At 29.8% G+C, this 13360-nt stretch overlaps 1 protein-coding gene across 2 annotated transcripts; it reads right to left on the reverse strand.

The window, feature by feature from the left end:
* Positions 1-775: 775 nt before the first annotated feature.
* Positions 776-7781, reverse strand: LOC131013553 (GDSL esterase/lipase At1g29670-like). Of its 2 annotated transcripts, none has more exons than XM_057941677.1 (5): positions 7464-7781; positions 7214-7338; positions 4913-5158; positions 1730-1961; positions 776-1135 (listed from the first exon to the last, which is right to left on the reverse strand). In XM_057941677.1, the coding sequence occupies exons 1-5, from the start codon at positions 7690-7692 to the stop codon at positions 915-917; spliced, it is 1053 nt and encodes a 350-aa protein (XP_057797660.1). In that variant the 5' UTR covers positions 7693-7781; the 3' UTR covers positions 776-914. The 2 variants fall into 2 exon arrangements, with proteins under 2 accessions (XP_057797660.1, XP_057797661.1); XM_057941678.1 differs by having other exon boundaries at positions 998-1149; positions 7464-7775.
* Positions 7782-13360: the final 5579 nt, after the last annotated feature.

Genomic DNA, 13360 nt, shown 5'->3' on the forward strand with positions numbered 1-13360 from the left:
CTAATTAATTAGTAGTTCTTAAAAAATTGATTGCCTAACAACAATATTTTGGTTGCTAATACGATTTAAGTGTAAAAGTGATTTGTTCTTGGATCTAAAAACGAAGTTAACTTATCGGGTATCATCTGTTGTCATCGAAAATGTGAGATATTTATGAGAAAAATGAGCATGCTTAGTTAACCTTATTTATATGAGTAATGCTAAACAGCCACATTGTGGCTACCCACAATTTACTTAAATAGAAAATAATTTAATTTATTTAACTTATTTTTTAAAATAAAAATAAGATTTAGTTATTTTATCATATTCTCTACATTATAGTTATTTTTTTGCAATTTTTTGGTAACTTTTTATTTTTATTAAAAAATAAATAAAAAATAAAAAATGCAAAAAAAAATTAAAAAAATAAGTACAATGTAGAGAATATAATAAAATAACTAAATCCTATTTTTATTTAAAAAAATAAATTAAATAAATCAAGATTATCCTTATTATATTAGTGTGTGGGTGGCCACAATGTGGCTGCATAAATTTATTGTATTTATATAGCAACCATGTTGTTGCAAAATGAACAATAATATATTCATCTCATATTTTACTTCATCCATTTCCTAATAAAATTAGTGATACTGTATATGATATAATTGTGTAAAGATACTTATGAGATGAATTGTATGAGTTCTTTTTATTAGGCACATTATAAGGTATATATGAAATATATTCCCTACTATTATTTGCAAAAAATAAATAGTGCATCTTCTTGGTGTGAAGAAAATTAACAGTAAACTGATTGAAAATTATAATCATCTGAGAATATTTATAAAATAAATTGGCATGTGTATTATTCTTAACATTGCAGAAATTTGACAAGAAAACATGAAATATAGTCTGAAAATATTTTAAAAAAAAAGAAATTAATGTGGTCTAACGAGATTACGAATGTCGGTGGGGTAAGCATCGTCCGGCGACGCTGCAGCGTAGGATCGTGTAGCGACGGCATGATATACAGTTTCTGTGGGATGATAATTATCCCAAAAATAATACTCATTTCTGTTGGTGCAAGGTGTTTTTCCATGATCACATAGCCCTGTTAGTTTTGATACCACACAACATGGCACATCCCTCACTTTTATACCTGCACTTGTTGATCTAATTCAGTAAATTAATCATGGAGTATTTTCATATGCATGCATGATTAAGTTATTTAACATCTATGGAATCAACTTCAAAATAAGATCTTTAATTGCAATGATTAATTAAATAAATATGTGAAGGATTATCTCGTATTGTACGTATAACCATTTATATTCTCATAACTATTTGATTTCATGGATATAATGGAAAACTATTTAATTCTTGTAACTCAAGAATAAGAGTAATTACTTATAGTATGCGTTCTCTTTGGTTGTAAATTTATCATGAGAAAAAGAAGGAGAAACAAAATTTCACCCTTCAAATCCTTCATTTATTTTCCTACATTTCCTACTTGATGATCCTCACGCATTCCTCATTTACACTACAAAGGAGGGATAATATTATCACACCATTTTTGGAGGGATAATATTATCCCTCCTTTGTAGTGTAAATGTAGAATGAGTAAGCGTCAAGTACGAAATATTAGAAAATAAAGGAAGGATTTAAATGGTGAAATTTTGTTTATCCTTTATTTTTCCATGATAAATTTACAGGTTAAAAGAAGAGTGAAAATATGAAAAACTAAAATGCATACCTGTAGTAGAAGGATCCCCTAGTTGAAAGTTGGTAACATTTATAAAGATAAATTGTGCGGCATGTAGATCGGTATTGAGGTCGTGGACGAGTGGCGCGAGCTTATTATAAAATTGTTGTGTGATCCTGTTGATGGAGTCCACGGATTCATTAGTAGACCGAAATTGAGGTATGTAAGCAATTGAACCCAACCCAAAAACTACTACTTTCCTTGCTCCATACTTGTACAAGATCTACCACACAAGTGAATAATTTGTTAGAACAAATTTGAGGATATTTAACATAAAAATAATTTATCTTAATTTATATGCATAATTTTATATGGTTCTTCAAAATTCAACCAAACGGGCCTTATCTATTTTTATGTAAGAAAATATTATTTTAATTGTCACTATTATTTCTATAAAAGTTTTTGAAGGGCGGGCTAGTGGAATAAAAATGAGATAAATAGTGCATATATATTTAGGTCCATGTGCTTCAAATTTTATTTTTATTTTTAGTTTTCGAATTGGGTCTTTCTTTGTAAAGTTTTAAAATCTATATCTTAATTATATTGAAATTTGGTTCTTCACATACAAGATACAACCACAACAACAAGGATATATAATTTTAGGATAAACAAAATATAAGGGCTAAGATTTTATAAATGAAATTGAGTGACCCAATTCAAAAAAAGGAAGAAAAGAAAAAAGAAGTAGAAGCGCATAGCCTTATTTTAATAGATAAATATATAAACGTTAATAAATAAAAATGCTCATATTTATAAGCTGTAATTAAGAATGTCCATCCTTATAAAAGCATAGAGGGAACTGGTCCTAGGTCTAAAGTGATAGGTGTAATTACCTACAATCTTAAGGTTGGAAGAGCTCCTCTTAAAAAGTACTCTTGTATTATGTTGATAGGTGAAAATAAAAATCGTCAGCATATTTTTGTATCACTCTTTGTTTTTGGGCCATGTAGAAAGGGGCTTTATACAAATGTGATAAGATTTTTACAAAGTTGCTAATCACAACCAGAATCTGGCCGAACACCGACGGAATATTCCGTCGGTAAGAATCAAAATTCCGTCGGTAAATGGAGATACCGACGGATTACCGACGGATTTCACCCGTCGTGAAAACGCTCGTCGGTAAATGATTTACCGACGGATTTTTTCTGTCCGTCGGTGGATACCGACGGATTACCGACGGACGTCGCCGTCGGTAAGTCTCCGGCGCCGGCGTTGGCCGTGGTAGGTGGCGCGTTTACCGACGGATTACCGACGAAATTTTCCGTCGGTAAATTATTTTTAATTTTTAAATTTTAATTTTAATTTTAATTTTAATTTTAATTTTTTTTTTTTATCAACCTATCTTCGTATTCTACAAGTATTTCGTATTTCTAATGTATTTTGAACTTAATTGCATATGATTTGGCCAACTTCCCAGTGGGTCACCCATCTTACTAGTGCTCTGAGTCAAGCACGCTTAACCTTGAAGTTTCTTTCGAGTGGTCGCCAATAGAGAACACGCGTATTATTGATATAACTAGCACCTATTAATTCATTTAAACTCTATTTCAATATACAATATCATTTATTCATAACCTTAGAATATGTCGAGATGATATCTAAGACTTGTGGTGCCGGCGAAAAAATGACGGTAAATATATGATCGAATTTAAGATAATAAAAAAAATTAATATTATCGTTTATTAAAAAGAGAAAATATTATTGCTAAAAATAACTATCAATTTTAAAATATTTTCATTAATTTAAAAATAATAATAATATAGAAAATTAATTTAAAATAATTTTTAAAAAAATTAAATAATAAATAATAATAAAAAATAAAAAATAAAAAAAATCAAATAATAAAAAAATAATTTACCGACGGACTTTATCCGTCGGTACTAATTTTAAAAATAATTTAAAATAAAAAAAATAAATAAAAAAACAAAAAAAACAATAAAAATACAAATAATAATATTTATTGAAATTACCGACGGAATATTCCGTCGGTAATCCGTCGGTAAAAATAAAAATAATTAAGAAATTTGAAATTATCCAAATTTCCGACGGAGTTTAATCCGTCGGTAGGGATTCCGTCGGTATTCCGTCGGTAAAAAATAAAAATAATTATTAAAATCGAAAATACCGAATTTACCGACGGATATTATCCGTCGGTAGTGATTCCGTCGGTATTTTCATCGGAAATAGATGTCGGCTCCGGCGATGTTGCCGGATGACGGTCCGTCGGGGATCCGTCGGTATCTACCGACGGAAAATAGTCCGTCGGTGATTTCCGTCGGTGTTCGACCAGTTTTCTTGTAGTGAATCTTTATTTCTTATGTTTGTTGAAATTCATAAATTCAGTTTGAAATTCGTGGGCTGATTTGAATAGATCGACAATCTGAGAAGATTGGAGAAAAAATTTCATTTCAATAAAATTTCAATTCCAATAGCCTATAAACGAATAGCTCGAGTCCTATAGAACTGACCCAGAAATACATATATATGATATTACAATATAATAACTTATACATAAATCATCTTCAATAAATAGACAAATTACGTTTAATGCAATAATTTATTCATAAGATTATTAAAAATATAATATGGAATTAAAAAGATATAAATTAAGAATTCAGATATATATATATATATATATGTATGTATGTATTATGGAATTAAAATGCATAAATTAAGAATTTAGAAAAAAGAAAAAAATGGTTAAATAGCAAAAACACACCTAACGTTTTCACTAAAAACCAAATAAGTCGCTAGCTTTCACAGTCATTAAACGGAGTGACTTATTTGCCCCTAGTTGTGAATGTTAGTGACTTATTTGCCCCAATTTATAAGCGTTAGAGATTCAGTTGAATAAAACATAACATTAGGGGCCTATTTGCGCTTTTCGTATAAACGTTAGGGGCGTATTTGCAACTTAACCCTTAAATATAATACGGAGTACTTAATATCAAATATTTAGATGTAAAAATTAGAAATTATAACCATTTAAGAAAAAATGTGCATCACTATCCCTCTAACAGTTGCATATTAGAGCATCTCCACCGCGCGACACAAATAGTAAAATTCTAGACTAATATACATATGCTTCAAAAAGGTTTCTAAGCTTACTATAAAACATTACAAAATAGTAAAATTTTAGAACTCTACTGGGGGAAATTATAATTTAATACTAACCTCAAGTTGTCGACGATATTGGTTTATCAAAATTTCTGCAAACTGTTGTGGAGTAAACAAAGTACTAGATGCGTAAAATTTGGGCATCAAATAATTGCTGAGATAATCGTTATTTCCCATATTGGAGAGATATAAGCACTTGTTGAGATGATCTGTAGCGCGAGTTGCGTTTCCAAGTAAAAGCCCCATTTTGAAAGCCGTGTTTCCATGATTAATCAGCTGCTTGTTCAAGCTCATTACATTACCCTATACAGATCACATATAATTTTTTTTTTTTTTTTTTGAAAGCGATCACATATAATTTCAGTACTTATTATTATAAATTAATAATATAATAGGCAGTTACATGAAACATGTCCTCTATATGTACCATATATAATAAATAATTTTTTTGTAATGACGAAACATTGTTAGATGAAAAAAAGTATAGTCAAGAATCAAAGGTTCCTTGATCCTTTTTTTTTTTTTTTTTGAAATAGCATTCGCACCCATAAACTGCATGAGAAACATTTTTGTACTTTTATAGATAAGATTAATACCCATTTAATTATCATATAAAAAATTACAATTGTAATAGTAAAATGCAATTTTAACTGAATATATTTGTGATGAATATGAAAAATAAAAAAATAAAGAAGAGTTCGCAATAATAAAAATTGACATTATGAAAAAGTGTAAAAAAAAATTAAAATAAGTTAAAATAAGGAAAATGAAATAAAAAGAATTGTAAGGAGAGAGAATTTTTAAAGGTTTAATGTTTAAATAAATATAAATTTTATATTTTAAATATAATATTTACATAAAATATATCAAACTAACGCTCTTGTTGTGTAGTACTCCCTCCGTCCCACGAATCTTGACACGTTTGATTTCGACAAGGAAATTAAGGAGTTGTAGAATAGTGTTTTAATTAAGTGTGTAGTTAATAAAGTATAAAAGTGATAAACTAGGATATAGAAGGTAATAAAAGTGATAAAATAGGAGAGAGAATGTAATAAAAGTGATAAAGTATGGAGCGAAAAGATAATAATTATTACTTTATTTGAAAATGTGTCAAGATTCGTGGGATAGAGGGAGTATTTAATTTGATATGCACATCAAATATTTTATAATTAACCAAATTTTATAATTAAAAAAATAAAATGAAAAAAATAAAAAGATAAAGAAAAACAAAACTAGGCGTTTAAATTTATAAATAAACCTTCAATTTTATTATAATCATAAAACTATTTCTCAATTTTAGAACTAATTTTAAATTAAAAATTACTACCATTTTAATATAGATTGACGACTAGAGCTACCAATCTATCGCCCGGGCTAGCCTATAGCCCATCCTGACCAATCTAGGCGTTTTGGAGCCGAATTTATTGTTTTGGCAGGCCCTACCCAATCTCTTATTAGGCCAGAAAAATATATGGCCTATCGGAACGAAAATGGGATTCTGTATTCCACCGTAATAACGACTGAGCTATAAGCCTATACTATTATCTTATTTTAATAGGTCATGTTATCTTATTTGAACTTATAATTTTAATGGGTCATTTCTTAAAATATAAAATTAATATTTAAAAATTATTTTTGCATAACTCATTACTTACAATTAATATCATTGTGTCCCACAAATAATTAAATATCTATTCATTTGAAAAAGAATATATTTACTTTTCCAATTTTTTTGACAAATACACTCTAAAACAAGTTAATTTTTATATTGTTAGCTTTTTAATATTCGTGTCCGAACCTTGTGACCTATTGAAATGAGACCGGAGATATATATTAATTTATTATTTGACTAAACTATCCTTATTTTCTCCCTCCCACTTTTGATATAAAAGATTATTTTAGAAATCAATTTAATGCTCCCTCCGTCCCACTAAGTGACTCAAAACTTTTCGGCACGAAAATTAAGGAGAATATGTAAATTGATTAAAAGTGGTAGGGCCTATACTTTTTTAAATGTTAAAATGTTCCATTTATGGAAATAGGTCACTTATAATGGAACGTCCTAAAATGAAATACATGCCACTTATAATGGAACGGAGGGAGTAGAATATTTTAATGTATCCAATCAAAAGTGTATTGAAATATATTAATGTTGCAGATATTTTAATTTATTTAAGCAAATATATATTAATATCTTATACCATACGTAAAAGATATTTTAGTCAAACAAATATCAAATCTCATCTCACGTTGAAATATCGATTGGAGGTATCCCTTGTTTGTTTATCATGCATGCAAAATAGAAAATTTATTCATGTAAATTAATGGAGCAAACAAAGCTCAAATATAATTCATTACCAGTGCTGCTCCCGATTGGTCGAGGATTCCTGCTCCTCCCGATGCATAATTTACACCATTGAGAATATTGGCACCCGTTGCAGTTGCAAATGGAGGAATAGGATTGTCAAAACCCAAAAATTCAGCTGCAGAAATCAACGATCATTTAAAACGAAAGAATTTAAGTATATAAATACTTGTTAAACAACGGTTTTGAATTTTTGTACAAAAAATAAAAATGGGATAATAGTGTAGATGATTAGAGACGAACCGAGAAAATCGGGTAAATTTTTGCCGTTGGAGAATCTGCCGGTGGGACCGGCCGGATAATCAATCCCATAGGGTGGATAATTGACATTGGCAAATGTCAGAAGAAAATTGTTGTTTCCATTGTCGAACAGAGAATCCCCAAAAAAGAAAACACAAGGAGCTTGTTTCATTCCATAAACGGAAGGTATACAGAAATATAACATATAAAAAATAAATAATTTTGCTGCCATTTTTTGTGGAAGAAGAAAACACAAAAACAAAGATCCCTTATTTCAAATTATTCCAAAATATCTTGCTCTACACACATGCACTATAACACCAACACATATATAGGTGAATATGAGAGAGAGAGAGAGAGAGCTACGTAATCCTTTTTTTTTTCTTTTTTTTTTTTGAGAGCTATGTATAGATTGTGCTAGAGAAAGATTATAGCTTTGAGGGTAGTAATTAAGATATCAGTAGTACTCCCTCTGTCCACGAAAAAGTGCCCTACTTACCCCTTTTTTTTTGTCCACGAAAAAGTGCCCTGTTTACCTTTTTGTACATTCATACCCTTTACTTTTCAATTTATTTACAACTTATGTCATTAATAAATCCACACATTTATTTAATCTATGCAATTAACCCACACAATTAATCCCATTTATTTATTTATTTTCTTAATTTTCAGTTTATTTATTTATTTTCTTAATTTTCAGTTTATTTATTTATTTATTTTCTGAATTTCAAGTTTATTTATTTATTTATTTTTGAATTTTTAATTTATTTATTTCCAGTTTATTTATTTATTTATTTCCAGTTTATTTATTTATTTTCTGAATTTTCAGTTTATTTATTTATTTATTTTCCATTTTATTTATATATTTATTTTCTGAATTTTCAGTTTATTTATTTATTTATTTTCTGAATTTCAAGTTTATTTATTTATTTATTTTTGAATTTTCAGTTTATTTATTTTCCAGTTTATTTATTTCCAGTTTATTTACTTATTTATTTCCAGTTTATTTATTTTCCAGTTTATTTATTTATTTATTTTCTGAATTTTCAGTTTATTTATTTATTTATTTTCTGAATTTCAAGTTTATTTATTTTTGAATTTTCAGTTTATTTATTTATTTTCGAATTTTCAGTTTATTTATTTTCCAGTTTATTTATTTATTTATTTTTCTGAATTTTCAGTTAATTTATTTCCAGTTTATTTATTTATTTATTTATTTCCATTTTATTTATTTATTTTCTGAATTTCAAGTTTAGTTATTTATTTATTTTTGAATTTTCAGTTTATTTATTTTCCAGTTTATTTACTTATTTATTTATTTATTTCCAGTTTATTTATTTATTTTCTCAATTTTCAGTTTATTTATTTATTTATTTTCTGAATTTTCAGTTTATTTATTTATTTCCAGTTTATTTATTTTCCATTTTTTTATATATTTATTTTCTGAATTTTCAGTTTATTTATTTATTTATTTATTTTCTGAATTTCAAGTTTATTTATTTATTTATTTTTGAATTTTCAGTTTATTTATTTTTCAGTTTATTTATTTCCAGTTTATTTACTTATTTATTTAATTATTTCCAGTTTATTTATTTTCCAGTTTATTTATTTATTTATTTTCTGAATTTTCAGTTTATTTATTTATTTATTTTCTGAATTTCAAGTTTATTTATTTTTGAATTTTCAGTGTATTTATTTATTTATTTATCTATTTTCGAATTTTCAGTTTATTTATTTTCCAGTTTATTTATTTTTCTGAATTTTCAGTTAATTTATTTCCAGTTTATTTATTTATTTATTTATTTCCATTTTATTTATTTATTTTCTGAATTTCAAGTTTAGTTATTTATTTATTTTTGAATTTTCAGTTTATTTATTTTCCAGTTTATTTACTTATTTATTTATTTATTTATTTCCAGTTTATTTATTTATTTTCTCAATTTTCAGTTTATTTATTTATTTATTTTCTGAATTTTCAGTTTATTTATTTATTTCCAGTTTATTTATTTTCCATTTTTTTATATATTTATTTTCTGAATTTTCAGTTTATTTATTTATTTATTTATTTTCTGAATTTCAAGTTTATTTATTTATTTATTTTTGAATTTTCAGTTTATTTATTTTCCAGTTTATTTATTTCCAGTTTATTTACTTATTTATTTATTTATTTATTTCCAGTTTATTTATTTTCCATTTTATTTATATATTTATTTTCTGAATTTTCACCTAATAAAATAATGCCAAATAGTTAGTGCAAGATTAGTAAAAGTAACCACAATACATTAACACTACCCTTTTAGTCTTTTACACCACCTTTACACCACCTTTTTCAGCTTTCTTAAAACCCGTGCCAGCACCCAAATGGGGCACTTTTTCGTGGACGGAGGGAGTACTAAATATTTGTACTAATTTAATTACACTTTTGAGCTAGGGACCGGAAAATTTTCTCTTACTTTGGAGCTAATTGTGTCATTTTGGGGGCATGAGAATAATGTGGTCTCTTTTTTTTGTGTGGTTGACTATACTTCCTCTGTCTTAATTATATAGGTTATTTGAATGAAATAATAGGGCCGAATGGCCCTACTGGGCGTACAAAATCAAAATTTAGCCTCAAATCTTAAAACATCAAATTTTAGCCATTAATTAGGCGGTATGCCTAATTTGCCCCTTTTCCATCGCAGTCCAATGGCTGCCTCTTCCGCCGCGCTGAACTCAAATGGCCTCCGAAGTGAAACCGCCGAGCTGCTCCACTATCCTCCGTCCTTCAATTGTCGTCGCGGAGTTCTGAGCCTGCCGTCGAATGCTCTCACGAACCGGAGTTTAATCTGCCAGCGCCGCTTTCGCTGCGTCGGAGTGGTGAGATCGTCCGCCACCACGGCGGAGTCGGAGGCTGACTACGCCGCCGCCGAAGGAGCACCTGGTGTCGGCTGATCTGATGAGGCGGCGGCGGTGGATCTGATCTGATCGTTGCGCCGCCTCCTCCATCGGCAGATCTGATCTCCGCCTCCTTCAATTTCAGCCATCGACAGATTTGATCTGATCTGATCTGTGCTACACGTATGACACTTATGACACTAATAGTGCTATAAGTGCCATAAGTGCACACTTCCCCCTAGGGTTTAGATATTCCATTTAGGGTTTAGATTATTTATTTGGGGTTTAGATGTTCCATTTAGGGTTTAGATTATCCATTTAGGGTTTAAATGATGTTGTTGTTTCTGTATTTGTGCTGATGACCATTTTACTTAGTTTTATTTTGAATTTCGTTGGCACTTATGGCACTAATAGTGCCATAAGTGCCAAAATGACTATTTTACTTGGTTTTATTTTGGATTTTCGATGGCACTTATGGCACTATTAGTGCCATAAGTGCCTAACCCGACCCGGCACGCGACCCGCGTGCCTGATCCTACCCAGTCCGCCTCATTAAGGGCAAAAACATCCAAATCACTAAAAATTGCCAAAATTTGTGTTTTTTCAATGTGTGACCATAAATTGTGTTTTATGCGTCATTTTGGCTACTTCAAAAATTTACTCTATTTGAATTTTGCATAAAAATTTTAAAAAAATATACATTGAAAAAATAATTATATAAGCAACTTTCTAATGTTTTCATAAATTTTTTTTGGTAATGTATTCATGTTAGAGTCAATTAGAGATCTAAATAGTACCATGTTAGTAAATAATTTTTTTTTTTAAAATGTACATTGTTTTTTATGAAAATCAATTTATATATTTTTGAATTAAAAAAATCTAATCTGAATGTTGGGAACTTAATGAAATATCATATCTCTAATTTTGATGATATCAAAATTATTAGATCTTCTTGTAATAGACTAAAACCTTTCGAACTCAAGTGTTAGAGTTCATGTTTTCTAGTTCGACTGCAGTTCTGAAGACTGAAGACCTGAGGACTGAAGATCCCAACTAAAGATTGCTGTAAAAAGACAAAGTCATATACTGATGAATTGACTGAACAAGAGTCTTACTGAAGTATCGGTTATGACTGATGTATTAATGCTGGCCACGTGGATTTAGCGAACCGATACTCAAGTCAAGTATCAGTTGACATTTTTCCTCGGACTGAAACTCTTAAGTTAAAAGGAAGCCACGTACACACAAGTACAAGCTGCATTAAATTCAGAGATATTGAAGATCGTCATTTCTCTGCAGAGCATTCATTTTTTGTGCAAGCTTTTCAGAGGCGCCCTACCTGTTGTACCTGAGACGTCGTTCTTCACCAAATTAGGAACCTTGAAGATTGTAGCTTCAACCAAATTCAAATCTCTCTCACAACGGACGAATTCTTGAAGACCATCTCAGCCAACGGATCTATTCAAGACTTCGCCTATAAATAGAGCTCGAGGAACACCACAATCTTCACCGATTCAAACGCACATGCTGAACCTCTGCCAAATTTGCAACTCAACCTTTCACTGCCTTTAAAGTTTGAATCGAAGAAGAGAATTCTCAAAGCCAAAATCAGTTTACTGATTTCATACATTCTCTTAGTATCTTAGGCAAATCCTTGTTTCGTCCAAAGCCTAAGTTTCCGATTACAGAGAGCTTGTTCTCTGTAATCTAGTTGGTATTTTCAAACCCTTTTCAACCGAGCGAAAAGAGAGTTTGAGAAGAGAGTAGTTCAGACCAGTGTTCTGACTCCAGAGTTCTTGGCCACCCGCTGGAAAAGGCATTTGTGTCTTAGCATGCTAAGAAAGAGCGAGAAATCCAACTCAGTGTGTTGGTACTAAAAATCGTATTTTCAGTCTAAGGTTTCTGTGCATCCGTAAGCACAGTCCCAGAGTGTTTGTCAGTTTGATCACCTGGCCGTGGACATAGGAACTTGTTCAGAACCACGTAAAAATTCTTGTGTTCTTTATTTGCTTTCAGTTATTCTTCTTAATTGTGTTGTATTTGTTTCAAATTGAATTTGACTTATTGAAAAGAGAAACTTAGGACTTTATTAAGTGACAAACTTTCTAAAGGCTATTTGATTTAAGTTTAATTTTCCGTTGTTAATGTTATTGGTCTAACTGATAAATCTTCGGATAATCAACAAGATTCATAACACTCCCCTGTTTACAAAATCAAAACTGAAGCCTTACTTGGATATCAGTTAAAGATCTGAGCTTAACTAAAATCAACTTTACTGAAGTTACTCCAGTATCAGTCTACAACCACTTTACAACTGAAGTTTCTTTAACTGCTCATTTCAGTCAACCTTTTCAGTATCAGTCGATACTCTTCAGTTGTTTGTAAAAGTTGTTTTTGAAAAATAGCCAACATGTGTATTTCCCCTCCCCCCATACACCTGTTCAGTGACCCTCCGGGATCCAACAATTGGTATCAGAGCAGGTTGTTCGTAAGAACAAATTGCTTTGACCCTAGTTCTACTGAATTAGATCATTTTCAAGAGGGTTTTAAAATTTTTCTTCCTCTACGTGCTAAGTGTTTCCTTATCTGTTTTTATTCTTCTTCTATTATGGCTACTGACCCTTGCAGTGCATCAACACTCCCAATATTCTCCGATGAGGATGAAGACAAGCAACTCGAGAAAGGGAAGGCGATAGTTAACGAAAATGCTGAAGACCCTAGTCTTCAGAATCCTCAACCAGAAGTTCATCAAGCTCAGATTATGAGAGTCAAGTCCTCATGGTCAATAGTGTTGAAAACACAGAAGCCTCTACCTTTGAACAAGTGCTACATGAAGTGAGTGAGTTGGAACAAGTAATGTGTAGTAGCCCGCTCTTTTATTTTATAATTAAGATTAGTAAATACGATATTTAATTATCGCATCCTTCAGCTATATTAATCCAGTGATTAATATTCAGTTCATTCAGCCTATAAACCTAGCTTTGATGTCATTGCGTGATATGATCACGATTGAATTATTGAAGCAG

Source organism: Salvia miltiorrhiza, chromosome 2 (assembly GCF_028751815.1).
Source record: "Salvia miltiorrhiza cultivar Shanhuang (shh) chromosome 2, IMPLAD_Smil_shh, whole genome shotgun sequence".
In the NCBI taxonomy this organism is placed as follows: Eukaryota; Viridiplantae; Streptophyta; class Magnoliopsida; order Lamiales; family Lamiaceae; genus Salvia; species Salvia miltiorrhiza.

Coding starts and splice junctions, on each gene's coding strand:
- LOC131013553 (XM_057941677.1), bottom strand. CDS start 7,692: ATGGCAGCAAAATTATTTATTTTTTATATGTTATATTTCTGTATACCT. Junction 5,159..7,213: donor ACCAATCGGGAGCAGCACTG/GTAATGAATTAT, acceptor TGATCTGTATAG/GGTAATGTAATGAGCTTGAA. Junction 1,136..1,729: donor AGGGGATCCTTCTACTACAG/GTATGCATTTTA, acceptor CAACAAGTGCAG/GTATAAAAGTGAGGGATGTG.